The sequence below is a fragment of the Thunnus maccoyii genome, chromosome 8 (genome assembly GCF_910596095.1).
Source record: "Thunnus maccoyii chromosome 8, fThuMac1.1, whole genome shotgun sequence".
NCBI lineage: Eukaryota > Metazoa > Chordata > Actinopteri > Scombriformes > Scombridae > Thunnus > Thunnus maccoyii.
This window is the reverse complement of record NC_056540.1, coordinates 3479753-3499714: the sequence shown is the minus strand read 5'-3', so window position 1 is coordinate 3499714 and position 19962 is coordinate 3479753. Positions and strand designations below refer to the sequence as shown.

Sequence of the window (19962 nt, the reverse complement as noted above, 5' to 3'; positions counted from 1 at the left end):
ATCATTGATTGAACAAACACTGCTTACTGCTTGAAGCCTCTCCTCAGCTCTCAGATACAACACATGCACTGTTCTCCTTCTATTCACAATGTCTGAGTCATCATTTCTCTTTGCAGACAGACTATTTAACCGAGCAGTGTTTGTATTTACTGATTTTTGGTCCGAGCCACTTTGTTTGTTTCCTATTTGCAGTGTCAGTACTGTGTATGAACACTGGATTGTTTTCAGCGCACACACAGAATGGACAACTAGCAGGCCTTGAGGAGATATTCACTGAATTTGATAAATAGTGTGTCTCAAGAATTGCTGATTCCACCTTTAATGCTGAGTCACAATGCTTTATTGGCACTTAGCTTACAGCTAACTCTCTGCTAACATTGATGCCGTACAGTAACTCTGGAGGAAAACACAGAGGCCAACTACAGGAGCCTACCCAAGTCACATAACATGAATTGCCTTATTTAATTACTTAAACCAAACACACTGGATCTTGTGCTGTCTCATGGTTTACATGTATGTATCAGTGAAATTTGTGACACTTGTATATCGGATCATCTGCCTTATTTACTGCTACTGTCTCTTGTTCTATGGTTACAACATCTGATCCCGCACGTTGCCTGCATGCGATTAACCCTCTAACTATGTTGCAGTTTTCTGTTGCTTAATACCCTGGATGGCTGTTGTGATTTCAGTGCTGAGGAACTTAGCACCTTTTTTGACTCCACTTGCACTGATATCTTGGACTCTGTCTGCTGTGACGCCCCTACTGCCCAGTGTGAGGGTGAGACAGGAGAATCTTTCATTCAGCCCCAGCTAACTCAGCTGTTTGTAGCCCAGGTGGCAATAAGTCTTACACTTAAAATCTTACACACTGGTCCTTTAAGTTTCTGCTCCACTGAAGAGATGAAAACATCAGATCTGTGTGGAGCGATGTGGAGAATGTAATGTTCCCCGAATTAATACATGAAACAAACAGAAATGTCATGTTTCCATCATGTTTTTTTCACTGTTTGAGGTTTGATGGGCGATCTTTTAATAACATCATATTGATGCACCCACTCCTTCTGAAATGGTTAATTGAAAAATAGCACCATCTTTTGCTGATATTCTGAAAAATTTGTTAAAATTTGTGCGACATTTGGATGTAAACTTGGCTACTTTACACATGGTTGGATCACACTTGTTTACTTTAAGAATAAGCCAGTCTTTATGCATTAGTGATCTTCTGTTGTCATGAGGGATTAGATAAAGGCTTGGGAAAAGTGTTTTTTGTAATAAGAAAATGTGCATTGATGTGTTCCTCTGTCCATCTGTGGGAACTGCCTTCTGCTCATATGGCTCTTTTAAGGAGCCATTCAAGCCCATTTGCTGGTCTGTTTTGAGCCATTGTCAATGAAGACAGCACTGCTGCTTGCTTTGACTTTGACTAACAGAGGGAGGGATCTGTGTGCGACCCATCTGCTGATACAAGAGCACTACACTCAGGCGAAGACTTCAGAGTTCATTCAAGTCAAAGACTGTGCAGCTTTTATCTTCCTCCCCATGAAAGGGAAAGGAAGAAGTGGTTGCAGTGTTTGAGCCCTGTGTATGACTTGGCTTGTGATGTGCAAGTTGTTTTTGTGCTGTGGAGGGGGGGGCAGTTGGTAAGCCCTGGCCTAAGTGGAGGATCAACCATTGACTTTGCAATGGTGCATCATAAGCCTTTGTGCTGTTGGGCACAGTCCCTCCCACAGTTATTCATGCGCAGTTTAAATTGAGTCCTGTGGCTCTGACAGCATTGTTCAGTGGAACATGTGGAAGAGATCTGAGGTGAAGTGAAGTTGCTGTCTGTCCTCAGGATCCACCTTCCTGTCTGCCTGAGTGTGGCTGACTGCAGTTAAAGGTGACATGTCATGTCAGCAGTGAGACGATCACATTTCATAATGCAATGCTTCTAAACTGTCTTGTCACTCAAGAGAACATACAGTTACATTTTTGCCATTTACAGATGTAGCATATGTTGTCTTGCAGGTCTACTTACTACAAGTAGAGCAAGAGAAATATGATTTAGCAGCTAGTAGTCATTGTCAGCACACAAAGTAAAAGCTCTGTTAAGAGGGATTCAGCTTACTGTAAGCCTGATGAAATGATAGCTGCTGTACCTCTTTATCTTTTTTACATGTTCATTAAACCCAATTCAGTAAGCTGTATTTCTACAAGGTAAGAGATGCGCATGTGCTAAAAGGATCAGTGTGGTGATATTGTGTATTTTTCTTGTTGTCACCAAATCTCATGTGCAGACAAATACCAACAATCAATTGATCCATCGAAAACACATCAGTGAGCCACACTGTTGCCCTGGGTGACATGTTCCTTCATTACCATGTACACACACTGTAGTTTAAGGACCAAATGTCTATTAATCTGCAGCTGAAAATAATCCCCAACAAATGCACTATTTCCTCCTGTTTGAGTAATGCTTGATAAAAACTACAGTGCCCAGCTGTTTTAGGAAATGACTAATAATTTTAAAAAAAATGAAACTAAATATTTGGGTGTTGTTATTTAAAGGATTGGTGTGGAGGATTTAATGCCATCTAGCAGTGAGCTTGCAGATTGCGACCGAGTGAATACCCCTCCCCTTCGAAGCATGTAGGAGAACCTACAGTGGCTGCATTTCTGCTAAGTCCATTCTGCTAGATGCCACTAAATTCCACGCACTGCACCTTTAAAATTTACTTCTTCAGTAGGGACCAGTGGGCTTGGGCCTGAGAGCAAAAGACAAGGTAGTGAAGTCAGAACATATTGTGTGACAGAAATATGCATTGTTATGAGATAAAACACTGTCAGATGCTTCAGTGATTCAGTTGTAGGAAATCTCTGCACTTTAAAGACGACTCCACTGAGGCTGGAAGATAAAGCTCTGCTTCCCTCTGCTGGTTGTTTGTATGATAAATTAGAGCCAAAAACAAGGTAGGCAGAGGTTGCACAGGTGTGTAGGCACCAATCGCCTTAGGTAGCTGTGTCTGCAACTTGGGACTCAATTATCATTTAGCTCAAATCTTATTGTGTTGAAGCTGCCTAATCGTGGTGAAAGCTACATCTCCAACTTCTCTCTGGACTGCTCTCATAAATGTAATGAATGAATGAAAAGCTACATCAACACACATGATCCCATTTCAGATTTTTATTAGAAAAGACAGCAACAGTTATGGTGACCCTAAATTTCCACTCCATTAATATAATCACACCCCTAAATAACAGAACCCCCCCACCCCCCCACCCCCATTTCAGTTCCATAAGTTGCCTCCTGCCTGCCTCTTTGCTCCCTTTATACATAGAGCGACCTGGATCACTATCTGGCAGGCATGCAGCAACTATCACATTACACAGAGCAGTTTATGGCAGCAACAAAACTTCCTGTTGGAGGGGAATGACACGGCTGGGCTCATATTTCCACGGATCTTGCGGTGGTTCCTCACATCCCAACTCTTCCTTCTGTTCTGTGTCGGTTAGCGTGGAGTAAACTAAGGCCTCATCCTTTATTGTGCAATTTTAACATCCAGATTCACCTGACTCATTTCTAGTTCAACTCAAGTCAGTGATACCTTCAAGACATGTATTTTACAGAATGCTCCAGAAGAGGACATAAAAGAACTAAAAGAAAGAGTTTCTCACAGATCTTACATTCTTATATATCACATCATTTAAGGAAAGCTTGCTCTCATCTTCGCACAGACAGACATTTATTCTGTCCTCCCACATTAGGCAGTGTGAGAATTTACTCCAGCTGCACTGGTTTTAACAATCCCTCAACAAATGTCAGGGGACATGAGAGGAAAGGAACCACTAGGATCACAATCCCTCTCAGTAGATGCATTTTTACAGATTTCAAGAATAAATGATGAAATGAAAACAACCGCGTTACTGCAGTTCTTCATTAGTTTGCAAAGCCTTTAGAGTGCACTCAACACAACCAGGCAGTGGCAAGTTCCTGACATGAAAAGTTAAGTCATTTCAAATATTCCGGTACAGTAGCTTCCCACCTCAGAGTTGTTATGAGCGCACTATTAAAATAAGATATCTATAAACTCACACAGAGCACTGTACACTATTATCTTATGTAGACAGAGTAAAGCAGGGCTGTCCTCTGTACCAAAGCTGGAGACATAAACAAGATGAACAAAAGATGAAATCTACATGATGTCTTACACAAAAAAAATACGTTTTACTACCTCAGAATGTAAATCAACAGCTTTGTAAAAATAAACATACATGACATTGTTTGGGAGATAATTAAATTACAAACAGACAGGATATCATAGGACTTGGAGGAGCATACACTGACATTTATCGTTTCACTAGAGTATTTTACTGCCAAAACACAGTAGAATAATATAATATGATGAGAATGACTAAGATTCAGCTTGTCACTCGTGACTGCCCCCCCCCCCAGTCCACCCCGAGCCCGACAGTCCTCCGTTGTCATGGGAACCCCCGACAACCAAGTGCAAAGATCTACTGCTGGCCTTCCTTCTTCTCCCCCTCTGATGAGCCCGAGCTGCTGCTGCCGCTGCCGCTGCTGTCCCGCTCTGCTGCCATCTGCAGGATGGAAGCAGTGAGTTAGAGGTATGTGATGTACATGATAAATATTTTCAGATTGAAGCTGAGAACAATTATTTAATGGTGTATAATTTACAAAGGATTTTCTTTTTTCCTCTCATCTTTTTATTGTGGATCTAATATTTAACAATAATGTATCCAATTCATCATTGTTAAATATCATATCAATTGTGAAATAAGCATACAAATATTAAATAAAAAATACATAATGAATTAATATTTACATGTGTTTAAATAGGAAATCCCTCCAAATTATATACAATACATTGTTTCCAGCTTCAGCAGGAGCTGGATGCAGACTGACAAAACACCAGTGGCATGGGTGACACTGAGACAGCCAGCGAGGATGAGAAGGAGGCACCTGCACTGTGACTCGCACTCCCCCCCCTCCACCCTTGGCTGAGAAGTTTCCATGCATCAAAATACCACATGTCCAAATATTTGGACAGGACCAAATAATGATATTAATGTTAACATCTCTCCTCTTCCCTCTCATCACCCTTCATTCCTATCAGACCGCCGCCTCCTCATTAAGATGCACTCACACAAATGCGACCACATGACTCAAGTATACAGACTAAGGTTGTAATTTATTTAATTTTATTTCTGCATTCACGTTAACAGGTTTTTAACAGGAAGCTCTGAGTCTACTTACTGCTTGTATTTTAGACAGCCCTAGAAATGACGGGTCGAGGAAGTAAGCGTTGATCTGAATTTTTTTAGCCATACATCAACATCTTCAACTGTGAAGATTATTGTGCCAGATCTGAATCCCTTGCAGGATAAAAAAAAAGCCACTTGAAGCACACTTTGATCATTCATTTTGAAATAAGCAACTAATTAATCTGCATTGTATTTGAGGCAAATAGCACAGTTAGGATCCAATCCTACTTCAAACTAAAGATTAATATAGGAGTCAATTTCATATTTTAAATGGCTTTTCATTTGTTTTCTAACCTCGTTATTATCTAATGTTTAATGCCAGAACCTTTCATTTGCTCCATTGTTAGTGTTCACCATCTCTTGCTGTACACGCTCAACAACTACACTCCATTAGAGATGATTTAATCCTGTTTTCATCATCATCATCTCATTGTTATCTATGTTACAATTTAATTATGAATCACCACTTCAGTCCTGCCAGGTTAGATGAGTGCCGTTCTGTTAGAAATGGTATTAAAGCAACAACAGATGGTGTATGAACTACTCAGAGAAGAAGCAACACAGCTTCTAAAAATGAATTTTCATTTTGACACACACACACACACACACACACACACACACACACACACACACACACACACACACACACACACACACACACACACACACACACACACACACACACACACACACACACACACACACACACACACACACACACACACACACACACACACACACACACACACACACACACACACACACACACACACACACACACACACACACACACACACACACACCCCTTTACTATCAATGGAGTGAGACACATTGTCCAAGATATCAACCATGACCTCCATAGTTTGTTGTATGACTTAGAGTTAATGTTCTTCTTACCTTCTTGTAGGCCATTTCAAAGAGTTTGAGTGATGCCTGCTGCAGGTTGCCAGCCGCCTGTTTGATGTTCTCTCCTGTTTCTGAGTCTTTGTTGGCCAGAAGATCCTTGACCTTTGTGATCTCCTCCTTCAGCTTGGTGCACTGCGAGTAGAGGAAACATGAGTAAATGACGCTGCATCGTATGTTCAGACTGAAGAACAGCGTTTTTGCCATCATGTCGTTTATACTTTGAGTGGAACTAAGTGGTGTAAATATAGATCTGTGTGAAAATATATGAAATCATAAATTAACAGCTAAGTCTGTAGGATCCAAACCATCATCTTCATATCTATCATGAACCTGTCCTCCGTCATTCATACACAGCAGACTCCTGCATCCCTGACATTTCAGATATCTTTGACAGCTGGGTAGAAGTTACCACACACAGACCAGATCAACAGCTACTTTCACTTAACATAGCAGGATGTAATAGCACTGGAAACATCTACTCTACCCTACAAAGGCAGAGAGAAGTAACTACAAAAAAAGGTTTGAAGTTTTCAGGACAGCTGACAAACTGGGTAACAGATTTTATTTTATATCTTTAGGCAGATTGTTTGACCACAAAATCATTGCTATACAACCAACAGAAGACACAGAAAAGCAGATATTGCAGTCTGCCATTTGATATTCTTGGTGGAATGCAAGGGGAATATTCACTATCTACCAACAAACTGTTTTTCAGCATTCTGCTCCATTCTTACTCCTTTGTTTAAGAAAATTAACTTCGATTACAGCGTTTCCCTACAGCGGTGCAGCGCCACTGCTAAAGGATGAATGCTGCTTCTGATATTTTACACTGTACATAATGACGAAAGCAAAACGTGCGCTTCCTCAGCTTTAAGCAGCTGACTGAGCTGGTGTCGAGAGATCACAGTTTGCCATACAAACCAACTTGACGTAAACTTCATGTGAGTAAACTAAAAAGTGTGCAGCTGTACCTCATCAGCAGGAAGCTGGTCCTTGAACTCCTCCATCTTAGATTCTGTGTCATGAATGATGCCCTCAGCCGTGTTGACGGCCTCCACACGGTCCTAGTGAACACAGTGAAACATGGTTAGAAAGAGACCAGTGTGGGTTTGCATTAATGAAAAAAAATCACACATACTGTGCTTCAACAAAGGCTTATTTCAAGTGGAAGTTATTTGTCCCTACATTTAGAACATATTTGAAATACATTGATTATTTCAATGTTAATCTACTTCACTATTTGAAGCCTTTACCTTTCTCCTCCTGTCCTCCTCTGCGTACTTCTCAGCGTTCTTGATCATGTTCTCGATGTCGTCTTTGCTGAGACCTCCTGATGACTGGATGACAACTGAGGACAGTGCAGAGAGGATGTTTAGACACTCAACAAGCAGCAATTTCACATTTCTATCTGCTAATTAAAACGAATGAAAATCAAAAGGAAGTCAGAACACAGTCAGCTGAGGCACATCAACACATCTAAAACCCATTTCATTCATAAACCTTTTCATTCAAGTCAAATATTCACTGTTTGTTAGGCAACATTTTGCTTGAGTAAAGACTATTGACTATTCTAAAAAAAAAAAAATAAATAAAAATAAAAAAAAAGTACTGGAACTCTTGGTCTTGGGTGATTACAGCTACATATGTAATTGATCATATAGTAGTCTTTCATTCTCCCTGAAGACTGCAAAATCTAGCATGAATGCAAAACTAAGTGATGTGATAAGATATGTGTTTAAAATTCTAAATACTAGCAGAAAGAAATCATTTCTGAAAGTCTCAACAACCATTTAATAATGTATTGTCCAGACTTGTGTGTGATGGTTAGTTTAACCTCTACATATGGAAGGCAGACACTCACTCTGCTGTTCACGGCCTGTGCCCTTGTCCTTGGCGGAGACGTGGACGATGCCGTTGGCGTCAATGTCGAAGGTGACCTCGATCTGAGGGACGCCGCGGGGAGCAGGGGGGATTCCCACCAGAGTGAACTGACCCAGCACCTTGTTGTCTGCTGCCATCTCTCTCTCTCCCTGACACACCTTGATCTCTACCTGAGTCTGTCCATCGGCTGCTGTGGAGAACACCTGAGAGGAGCAGACAGAGGTACTTCAGAACATGTTTGTGTTTACATTTTTAACCTTACAAGCCATTTTTGATGATTAAGCCAACAGATAGAAGCAAACAGCTTAACAGTCCTTACTAAAGGGAATATATGTTTATTTCCCTGCCGCAACTCCTCAAACCCAACCCTGCAGTGTTTGTGTAAGTACCTGGCTCTTCTTGGTGGGGATTGTGGTGTTCCTGTTGATGAGTTTGGTGAAGACTCCGCCCAGGGTCTCGATACCCAGCGACAGTGGTGTCACATCCAACAGCAGCACGTCAGTGACATCACCAGCCAACACGCCACCCTGGATGGCTGCTCCTATGGCAACAGCCTCATCAGGGTTTACAGACTTACTGGGAGCCCGACCAAACAGGTCCTGAACAGTCTGTTGAACCTACAGAGAGACAGACACTGAGTGTTAGCGTAGCCATATTTGAACTGAACTCATGTACAGTATGTGAGGGCCAGCAGAGCAAGAACCAGAACTGACTACAGTCTGCTGATGCTCTCTGGGATTTTTTGTGCACAGCAGTAATACACAGATAGTAGAAATGGATAACAGAAAAGATCAAAAGAAATATGGAGAAACACACTGGATGATATAAGACTAAGCTTGAACAATCTGCTGTTTCCATTTTATATACAAGTGAACTTCTTTAAGGTAGTGCTAGTAAGTGTAAAGTTACACATGCTTTCAGGCAAATGATGGAATTCAAAATCCAAAGCAACGCTGCTGAAGACAAGAGTTTAGTAATGGGTATTATTCTCACTGCCTAACAGAGCTCAACACTGTTTATTAAATCTTCCATAAAAGTATAATCCACATTACTTGTAGTGCCACATTTGTCCAGCAGATGTCACTCTTCACCATACTGTCTGGATCAGATCCTATTCTGCAGTGATTTGAAATGAGCAGGATTTTCAAGGCAAGGTTGATCTGTTGTGACTTAATTGCTGTCAGAAAACCTTGTGACTATGTCTCATCTTAGGTATTGTGTTGGTCTGGTGGCAGCGGTGGTTACGTTTATTTTTTTTGCCTTTACATAACAGCTGAAAGTGCAACAAGAGTGTAAAACATAACTATTCAATAAAATGTAATTTAGCTTTGGCAGTAATGTAACTTTAACAATCGTGCCAATAAAGCATATTTGACATGATAGGAAAAAAGGGTAAAGAGAGGTTTGATATGCAAAACACACATCTAACCAGTATGCTACAAAGGCAGCACATCCTTGACATTTTTTAAGTTGTGTGTTTTAATGTCCTCCTCCTTGCAATGTCAAATAAAGTAGACTAATACTCTCTGGTAGGACCTGTGGGCTCAGGGGTGATAGTGTGTGTTGTGTACCTTGGGCATGCGAGACATGCCTCCGACCAGCAGCACCTCTCCGATGTCTCCCTTGGACACCTCTGCGTCCTGCATGGCCTTCTGACAGGGAGCCACGGTGCGGCGGATCAGGTCGGACACGATGCCTTCGAACTGAGAGCGAGTCAGCTTCATGTTGAGATGTTTGGGACCGGAGGCGTCCATGGTCAGGTAGGGAAGGTTGATGTCAGTCTGAGAAAAGAGGCCAAACATCAGACACAGCGTCTATAACATCACAACATCAAACCACCTGAAATGGCATGTTTGACATTATCAACGATAGCAGCGATAAAGAATCATTAACAGTGATCAATTAATAAGCTTAGTGATGGATCAGTACAGTGTCAGATTACTAAATCATTATTATTAAAAAATGATTATAAACAGTCATTCGCATGAAGTCTTTTGTAACTGTCAATCAATGTAAAGTACCTCAGATATAATGTATTTATTGTAAAGCTTATCACTACTACACTTTAAAGCTGGACTGCAGGACTTTTGTCTCCCCCCTCTGGCAGTGAGTGTAATTACAAAAACACTGTCAACATGCTTATGTCATAGGCTTCATCGTAGCCTGCTCCGTCGCTACTGTTGTGGCTGTTTAAACGGTGGATACATTGTTTTGAGCGTCACACAACCCCCACGAAATGGCTCGTTTCATTATCAAAATTTGATCCATTTGGTCCAATAACATTTGGAAAGTCTAGAAGAGCCACATGATTAAATTTATTTTTTTATTATTTATGTTTATCCCCCTTCACGTTAGCAGCAGAAGTTAGCCAGCTCAGCTCAGGTGTCAAACCTGACATCAGATTTAAAAACTGCAGTATACTGTCAAATACAGAGAGATTTATCTGGTGGTGATCGGCTTCATCAGCATTGTGTGAAGTCGTTTGGTAAAGGCTAGAATGTAGTAGATGTTCATTTATATGTAAAGTTTCACACTACAGGTTTAAATTTATGGAAAGAGCCAAATCTCAACTGATGATCATTTGACATTCTGAGTCCCATGCTGTATATACAGCATTGTATATATGCTGTATAGCATAACTATGCATGAACACCAGTCTTGTTACAGTCTTCCATTTTCCAATAGTAATTGAAATTCTAGTAGAAACAATCAATCCATCAACCAGTCCTTACTTCCTTTCATGAATAACAACACAAAATATCAGCCTCTACACCGTCAAACCACAACAATATAAGCTCACTACAGATACTAGGTGTAGTGTCATTAAAAAAAGGTTAAAAATGCTGTATGGCCCTGTACTAGGCCTGCCCTGCTGTTAGTATCAGGACAGTCCACTCTCACTGGGCCCAGTCCTGCAAGAGCTCAGCAGCAGCAGACTCTAAAACAGAACCTGCTGCAGTGAAGCACAACGCAGGAACTTCCTCTACCAGCACTGTAACACTGAGCCAGACACACACACCGTCTGGGCAGCTGACTGAGAGCTGGGGCTGTGGCTTCAAGGCTAAACATAATCTCATTTATGTGACAGTGAAGGAGTATACAGACCAAGTCTGAACTGGTCTTATATGTATATGCTGACTTGCACAAACTCATAGCATCAATGAGGATTAAAAGGTGTGTGTACCTGCAGTGAAGAGGACAGCTCACACTTGGCCTTCTCAGCAGCCTCTCTGACTCTCTGGAGAGCCATGTTGTCTTTAGTCAGATCCACACCAGACTGGGGAGACAAGACAAAACACACACACACACGAAAACCTTAAAACATGGACTGAAATACGAATGACAGGCTCATCTAAAAAGACTTAAGTGATCTACCTCTCTCTTAAACTCCTTGACAATGTGTTGGAGGAGGTGCTGGTCGAAGTCCTCTCCTCCCAGGAAGGTGTCGCCGTTGGTGGACTTCACCTCAAAAACTCCCTTCTGGATCTCCAGGACTGAGATATCAAACGTACCTCCACCCAGATCATACACAGCGATACTGGAGACACACAGAAGTCAGTTTAGTTACAAACCAAACCAGTTATTATGTTGTCTAATTGTTCCTTTCTTCATTTCCATGTTTCAGTAATTACTGATGCTACTGGCGTCTCTACTCACATCTTATCCTGGGTTTTGTCCAGGCCGTAGGCAAGAGCGGCGGCTGTTGGCTCGTTGATCACACGCAGGACGTTCAAACCAGAAATCTGACCAGCATCTTTCGTTGCCTGAAATCACAGATACACATCATACATTTGGGAATGTTGTGAGGTATTGGCCATACAGTGTTTTGTCCACATTAATGGGAAAGGCACAAGCATCACAAAACCAAACATTTACTGATCAGAGGTGACCATCTGCTAACTCTCACAATCTTTTCCAACAAACATCCCAGGCTTCCACCTACAGTACTTTCTCGCCAAACCAGCACCAGTAATTATCACACAACGTGTTCTGGTAGATGTCCTTAGGAGACACTAGGCCGTGGTAGCCGCCCCCACCGCTGTTTTGCTATCCTCTTTCTGCACAACGCTGATTTCAGTTGAATCAAAGATGTTCCTCTGGGAAGACACAACGCTCTCTACTAACAATGTCTTTTACGAGCACTTTCTCAAGCATCCTTCCCAGAGGAACAATCTTTCAACAGGTGATTTACTACAATTGGGAGATGCACAGAAAGCTTATCTCCTGTTTAAAAACTCCTGAGGTTGAATATTTAATAAAATATTATTCCCAAAGCACAAAACAAAACCATGCTCATGGTGACACCTATCACGACACCTGAGAGCTTCTCTGCCTGAAACACCTCATCTTACTTTTTAGTGCTAAATATTTCCACTGAGTTGTCAGTCAGACTGATTACTGTGTGTGTGTGTGTGTGTGTGTGTGTGTGTGTGTGTGTGTGTGTGTGTGTACCTGTCTCTGAGAGTCATTGAAGTAGGCTGGAACTGTGACCACAGCGTTCTTCACTTTGGTTCCCAGGTAGCTCTCTGCAACACAAACACCAAATCATTACCAAAACCAATGCTCACATGTGGATCGTTTAGACAGTCTCTATCCAGTGCAGATGCAGTCATACCTGCAGTCTCCTTCATCTTCATCAGAACAAAGGCTCCAGCCTGACTGGGGGAATACATTTTCCCATGAGCCTCCACCCAAGCATCACCATTAGATGCACGTACAATCTTGTAGGGCACATTCTTCCTGTTAGTGAAAAAGAAACAACATTAACATCTATTGGAGTTAAAAGTCTATTATATAACCCTAACCCAGCAAAGATGCACTCACAGGTCTTTCTGGACTTCTGGGTCGTCAAAGCGGCGTCCTATCAGTCTCTTGGTGGCATACAGTGTGTTCTGAGGGTTGGTGACAGCCTGGCGTTTAGCGGGCATGCCCACCAGACGCTCTCCATCTGCTGTGAAGGCGATGACTGACGGAGTCGTCCTGGCTCCCTCTGCATTCTCCAACACCTGGGAAGAAAAGACAAAATCCTTTAGTTGCTTCATGAAACTTCAGACTGACATCAGGCATCAGCGTTCTTCTACTCTAATGTACTGCCTTGTTCACTCCAAGTTGACTATCAGATTACTACTCTTTGTCTGCAGAGGAGTTTTGCAATGCAAATAATAGACTCTTACATCATTAAATAAATAAAACCTAAATTCCATGAAAATAACTGAAAATGCCTCAGAATGTCCTCATGAGAATAAAGATAATGTCAGAGCTTGGTTGGACTAAAATTCTCCAGTTATGGCACCTGATTTTTGACAGTATTAAGTGGCCAGTATACTCTGTCAGACGTGCTTGTCAGACAGACAAATAGCTTCAGAAACCCTCTCCATAGAGGTGAGAAAGTTGTCATGGTTTTAACTCATCTCTCTAGCTCCCTTTTTACATCTTTTACAACTTTGAAAAACAGCTGCTGCGCGCTCCTCCGCTCATATAGCTATTGATATCACGAGCCATTTTTCAGCTCATCAAAACCTGACGTCATGATTTTGTGTCACTTAACATCAGGCCACAATGTTTTGTTACACTGTTAACTAATATATGCATTAGTAGGGAAAACCCTTAAAGAACATTGTGAGGCAGCAGAGAGTGAATAGGATGACCATAACCATATGGATAACCATTTATATCCAAGACCCAAGAGATCAGTGGTGAAACAAGACTGGGTCAAAACTAAGTATATGGCTTAGTTACAGTGATAGTCACTGGTGGTGTCTATAATGTGAATTCCTGGATTTAATATTCATCTGCAATTTTTCCAGCAGTATTTGTTGTTAAAGTTTACTGTTAAATTGTACTGTCACATGACATGGTTAAGCAACGTTTGATTTAAAAAAAAAAAAAAAAAAAAAGCAAGAACAATACTTTCCATGCATATCTTGGGATGTTTCATTTGCAAGAGAACTCATTTTAAATCATAACTATTCAAATTATCTGTTAACTCCTCCTGCTTTCATCTGTTTCTATCTGCGGATGTATGTAAACATATGGTCTCATCCTTATGTTTATGTAGGATTAGCATGCTAGGCTAACAGTCTATCAGCTGTGTGACTATATCTGTGCTGTGACGTCTTTCACAGCACACAAACACTGTAATCACACCTGTCACCTGCCCAGCACAGTGCTCTTAAATCAGAAACACGGCGGATACTCTTTATCTTTATACAGTCTATGAGCTACACACAGCACAGCTATGCTACCAATGCTAGCCATGCTAAATAGCTGCTAGCCGCCGTGCAGGCTGTTTAAATGGATCCATCACGACTGAGGATGTAACAGAAACTGTTTGCGCCGATTCATTTTGCAAGAGCAACGGCCAATGGGGAAACTCCAACACTGGGCCAGCTGACCAATTGTGTAACTTCATCACTCAGGCAGTCAGTGACAGACATTCGAGGTAATAGGGCTGGTGCATGGCCGGTCCAGCCAAAAACACACATCTACTTCTAAAAAGGCACAAATTGTTGTTTGCATACATTAAATGCTTGAGGCGCTAACTGCCAGAGGTCTTAACTGTTGTCTGAAAACAACAACAGGCTTGTAGTCTGGTGAAACACCTTTTACAAACTGTATGCCTCAAGAAAAAAAAAACAAAACAAGGAACCTCAGTAGTTGTTTTTACTGAAAGGAATCTTTCAGTAAAAACAAAATACTAGATACACAATGCTTTAGCTGAATTTACAAAACAAGCCAGCATCAACTGCCACTCTTCCTGGACTTTACAAAGTGACCAATAGCTGCAGAAATGTGTTTATCAAGTATGCATTTGCATCTAAAATATACACTACAAGACAGAAAATAGTTTATTAAAAAGGTGCCAGTATAGTTAAACTGGACTGCTTGTTGAATAGTTGAAAGTTATTAACACTTTTGCCTACTGAAGTTGAACACCACATTATACAAACTAGTTATTTTCTAGCATAACCCAACTGTGTGTGTGTGACAGGATTTGACCATTAATCAGCTGCATCTGGGGGACAGATTCTGTCTTTAAGTGCATTATGGTCAACATCTAACGTTCACCTCTTACATAATTGAGAAGGAAAAGCTGGCATGTATATTAGTTGAGTTGTCAGAGTCCTGCCTGAACTAAACCTGACACACATACTGGATTATCTCTAACAGTCAAGTCTGCTCATCATCACCTTGGCTTGTTTCCCCTCCATGACTGCTACACATGAGTTGGTGGTTCCCAGGTCAATGCCAATGACTGCACCCTTGATGGCTTCTGACCTGAAACACATACATGTTTATTGTTACAGGTGTGTCATGAAAATCTTACCAGAATGTTCTTAATGTCAACCACAGAGATGTGGACTTCAATTTTGTAGGACATTTCTTAACTTTAGACTTAATATTGTGCTTTAATAATTTTCTCTACAGTTCTGGGAGAAACTCCACTTACAAGTCAGTTTCTAAATTCATTTTATGAAACATTTACACTGATGTAAATTTACTTTCATATTTTATCATTTACTTAAGATCAATAACAATCTTCCTACAGCTGCAATTTTACACTTAAAGCCATTTCAAGTATTTTTCTTGCTGATACTCACGCATAGTCCCTCCTGGACAGGGCTCTGAGAGCATCTGGTTGGAAGCCACTCCAGCATGCCTGTGAACAAATCACAAAATGATTACATCACAGTTACCATATACTGTTTCCCTTTGGCCAATACCCTGATAAAATATGAAGACAAGTAGGTGTCCCTCCGTTTTATGACCAAGTTCCATCATAAATGTAACAAAAATCTTTGTTAACAAAGGAAAAAAATTAACTTATTGCAAAACTTCTGATAGGTGGTACTGCAGTACATTTTAATAGAAAAGAAAAAACTTTGACCACTAAATTAAGAATGTAACATTAAAAAAAGACAACAAGACTGAATAGAACTTGAACTGTTAAAATCTTGAGGTAGTAAGATGTTGAGCGACATCTGTCAAATTAACAGAAGTCTACCAGCTCATGTACGGCAACATATCATCATAAATTAATGTTAAAACGCAACACAACGAAGAAAACGACGAGTAATACGCTGTGAATATGTGAATTCAACTTTGAAACAACATGAGAAATGTTGCAGCATGTTGGGGGTGGGGACGGCTCACTGAAGGTCACTCATCCACTCATCCTCTAAGTTACAGCCTTGGACATGATGAATCAATTGTCTCACAACACACATCCTGCCTTCAAACTTAGAGTAAATGACAAACGAATCCAGCTCTCATTTAAACACACTGCAGCACACACAGTAACCAGAAAGGTGACCGGTAAGACGTCTTATGCAACATATAGCTTAGCCTCAAACACCTCGAATCACACCAGCTGCGTAAACGCGAACTCACACGAAACAACAGTGAATAAGTAAAGTGATATTTAGCGTGACACCACTCTGTGTGCGCATTAATATCAGTTAAACAACAAAGCGTCGATGATAGCGTCAAGTGACATTTAAATAGTCACGATTAGCTGAGTAGTCTGGCCTCAAGCTAACTCTGTTAGCATGCTAACCTAGCCGGCCGGTTGTCTCGTGATTCTGCTCAAACATTTACGTATTTGTGTGTAATTACTTAATGTTAATTGCATGTGTTTGAAACTCACCTTCTTGACAAGAGAGGACACGTTTCTTGCGCAGCTTCTTGTTGGGAGAGTCCTTGAAACGCTTCTGGCGACACTCAACATTTTGACAACTTAGCTAACAAGCTAACAGGCTAACTCAATGTAATAAAAAAAATGTCCAAGCAGGACTGAACTGTTGAGCAGTGAAGAGTATCTAACAGATGTCAGATCTTCCAGGTAGTGTGTCCGGGACAGAGCTGAGACCGGGTCCGATGGAGCTGCGTGTCTTTGGGCTGCAACAGAGTAACTGCGACGCTGTTTCTGGAAGCATCCAACACATGTTGCACCATGCACCGCGTGAGGGCCTACAGTAGGATGCACAGTTAGTGCCTGAACGCTTTTTAACACTTAACAAAACATTATATAACCTTTAATTCATTTAACATATGTCTTACACCTGTGAAATATTATAAAAGATTATTTTATTTTATAATATATAAAAATTAGATATATTTCGTACTATTTTGCCTTTTTTGTGATTATGAACAGAGTAGGGCAGCTACACGTAGTGGGCAAATGAAGGTCATGATGTAACGCGTACGCCGGGGTTTCACGTTTGTTACATCAGGGATGCTGAGTGAAAATATGCTGTACCAATAAATACTATTGTCCATGTATAAACTCGTACGCTCGTATAGTTTATATTTATATCCATACACATCAAATCTATAAGCTACTATATACAACAGGGAACAAGTTTAATACAAACCAGGTGCACACCTTTTCATCGCCCTCCTCTGCATTACACTAGGGTTAGAAAACATGACCTTACCTCCCAGTGTGGTCATACTGGACTAATGCAAATATTGCCACATATGATACAGAATAGTCCAAGAGGAGAATACAGTTCACACAGGTGATGAGACTGTAGTTCAGAAAAAACAAATGTTTGTGTGTTTCCTTCATGTACCTTACAGCATTATTTTTAATGGCCAACATAGTGATGCTGCTCATGTACTTGTACTGCTGAGTCCTCTGAAAAACAAAAAGCTGTCAATTTGGGGTGCAAGAAACAATTTTCGTCATTCTAAATTAATCTGGAGATTATCTCCTCATTTAATCGATTTATCATTTTTTCTATAAGATACATAATGTTAGAAAACAGTGAAAAATGCTCATCACAATTTCCAAAAGCCAAAACGGATGTGTTCAAAAGTCTTGTTTTGTCTGACCATAGATATTTAATTTATTACCAGATATGACAAAGAAAAACAAAAAATCATCACAATAGAAAAGCTGGTTTGATGTGAAATGTTTTGCTTGAAAAATTAACATTAACATTTAATCAAACATCAAAAAAGTCGTCCATTAATTTTTCTGTCGAGCAAGCGATTGATTCAAGTAAAAGTTTCAGTTCTATTGTCAACATAATTTGGAAATGTTAGGCAGTAAAAATCACCACCGTTAAATAATGTCAATACATCATAATGTTTTAGGAAATACAGCAGCAACACTGACACCTGTAAGAACACAGGATAATCCATTACGAAGTCTCTTTTTTTTTAAATCCAATGAAAAACAATGATGTGAACTTAATATTGCCCACTGGGGGGCAGCAGTGAGTGGTTTCAGAAGCCAGTATGTAACATCTGCTTACATCAACCATGACAAAGGCCATGAGCAAGTCACGTGATCGCCCAAGAAAAAAATACATTTGAATACTTCACAAAATGAATCCCTTCATCATAGTTTATTTGCAGATTTACTGATAATGTTAATAGCTGTACTATCTGTAATAAAGACCAAGAGTCATTCATTTTATAATTATGAAATTTTGCTGATGTTTTGGAAATATTTAGATATACTTTGTATTTAGGTGATTTCGGCTGCAGCATATACAGCTAAGTAACGGTGGCATCGCTGCTTACTGTGATTGTAATCCCATTCCAAAACACATGATTCATTTAATTGTACGAGATTCTTTGAAAGCACTTACCATTAAAAAAACAAGGTCATTAATATGCAATACTACCAAGATAATCACTCAAAATAAATGTGAACACATACTATAGGTTGCAGAAAGGTAGTTGTGTGCACATTCTGTCCTAGGCAAGATATCATGAATGAATCAATGAAGGGGAAAATGGAAAGTATCCACACAGTAGATTAAAAGAAAACTTTTTATTGGACTGAAATCCAGGATCATAGGGTGAACCTTTTACAAATGAGTCTTTCTGAATGTTTTTAAATCTAAAATATGTCACTGTGTTTAAATAAGCATTCACTCTTTACTAGAAATCATGTTTGGTTCCTGTTGTTATTTAGTTGTTGTGCAATCTTTGTGTGTGTGTGTGTGTGTGTGTGTGTGTGTGTGTGTGTGCTGCCTGTCTTGGCTAGGTCTCCTTTGACAATGATTCGTGATGTCAAAGCGGTGACATACACATGTCACAGTTTGTTTATGTGTCACCAAAAGATTGCACAATTCAAATTTCCCAATTTCTTAAATCCAGTATTGGAATTTCAAGCTGCCTGTTGTAACAACCTCCATATAAATGTTAGATGTTCCAGTTCTTCACTGAGCTTCTGAGGTGAAGTGTTTCCCTGCTGCTGTCCACCATGTCTATGCTACACTTCTCTGCATCTGTCCTCATCTCTCTGCTGTCTCTAAGCACAGCAGCACCAACAACAGATGGCTGCAGTCAGCTGGTCCAATCTCTGATAGTGAACGAGCTTCATCAGGTACAGATCAATAACTATCAAAAATCTATTGCCCCACTGTAATATTTAATTAACGGTAAATGAATACATTTAAGGTGTGAAAAGGAAAGTTTGCCAAAATGTAAAGTATATTCAGCTGACAGCATCTCTTCCTTTTCCTCATACACATTATTAATTCCATGTTGGCATGAAACAACATGTCAGGTTAAATTCTAGTTTTTTGCTCTGAGCAGATCTTGGGCAAATGGATCCTAATCGAGGGGTTTACCAATAATGAAATTTTGGACTCCGCCTTGGAGACTATAAAAAGCATGTGGCTAGAGGTGAATACAACCGCGGACAACCAGACCCTGCTGTTTAATTTCGCAAACTGAGTGGTAACCTCTCCAAACCAACCGTAAGTAGTCTTCTGTTATCATTCTCTTCTGCGTAACAGTTCATAATGCACTTGTTTTAATTAGTAATCATACTGTATATGGGGCTTATATATCTTAACATGGTGGATGCTGACTTTAAAGCTCCTATATGTGTATAATTTGAAAATTTCAGACTATGGCGACTCATAGTGGTACCACCAGTACTACCAG

The 19962-nt window shown here is 40.3% G+C and overlaps 1 protein-coding gene and 1 non-coding gene across 2 annotated transcripts; both read right to left on the bottom strand.

The window, feature by feature from the left end:
• Window positions 1-3708: 3708 nt before the first annotated feature.
• hspa9 (heat shock protein 9) lies at window positions 3709-17021 on the bottom strand. Its single transcript, XM_042418136.1, has 16 exons — window positions 16700-17021; window positions 15654-15712; window positions 15243-15330; window positions 12877-13058; window positions 12668-12792; window positions 12505-12578; window positions 11710-11816; window positions 11428-11590; window positions 11237-11329; window positions 9624-9833; window positions 8442-8669; window positions 8033-8255; window positions 7425-7519; window positions 7143-7235; window positions 6163-6303; window positions 3709-4581 (listed from the first exon to the last, which is right to left on the bottom strand). Exons 1-16 carry the CDS (start codon window positions 16778-16780, stop codon window positions 4498-4500), a joined length of 2046 nt encoding a protein of 681 aa, XP_042274070.1. The 5' UTR covers window positions 16781-17021; the 3' UTR covers window positions 3709-4497.
• On the bottom strand, window positions 10895-11098 carry LOC121903027. Its single transcript, XR_006097986.1, has one exon. It is a non-coding gene; the product is annotated as a small nucleolar RNA SNORA74 (small nucleolar RNA).
• Window positions 17022-19962: the final 2941 nt, after the last annotated feature.

What these genes read in the sequence shown, in the direction of transcription:
- hspa9 (XM_042418136.1), bottom strand. Translation starts at nt 16,780, where the DNA reads ATGTTGAGTGTCGCCAGAAGCGTTTCAAGGACTCTCCCAACAAGAAGC. An exon ending in CCAGAAGTCCAGAAAGACCT is followed by an intron (nt 12,793 to 12,876) that starts GTGAGTGCATCT and finishes TTTCACTAACAG; the next exon opens with GAAGAATGTGCCCTACAAGA. An exon ending in TCCCCACCAAGAAGAGCCAG is followed by an intron (nt 8,256 to 8,441) that starts GTACTTACACAA and finishes TGCTCCTCTCAG; the next exon opens with GTGTTCTCCACAGCAGCCGA.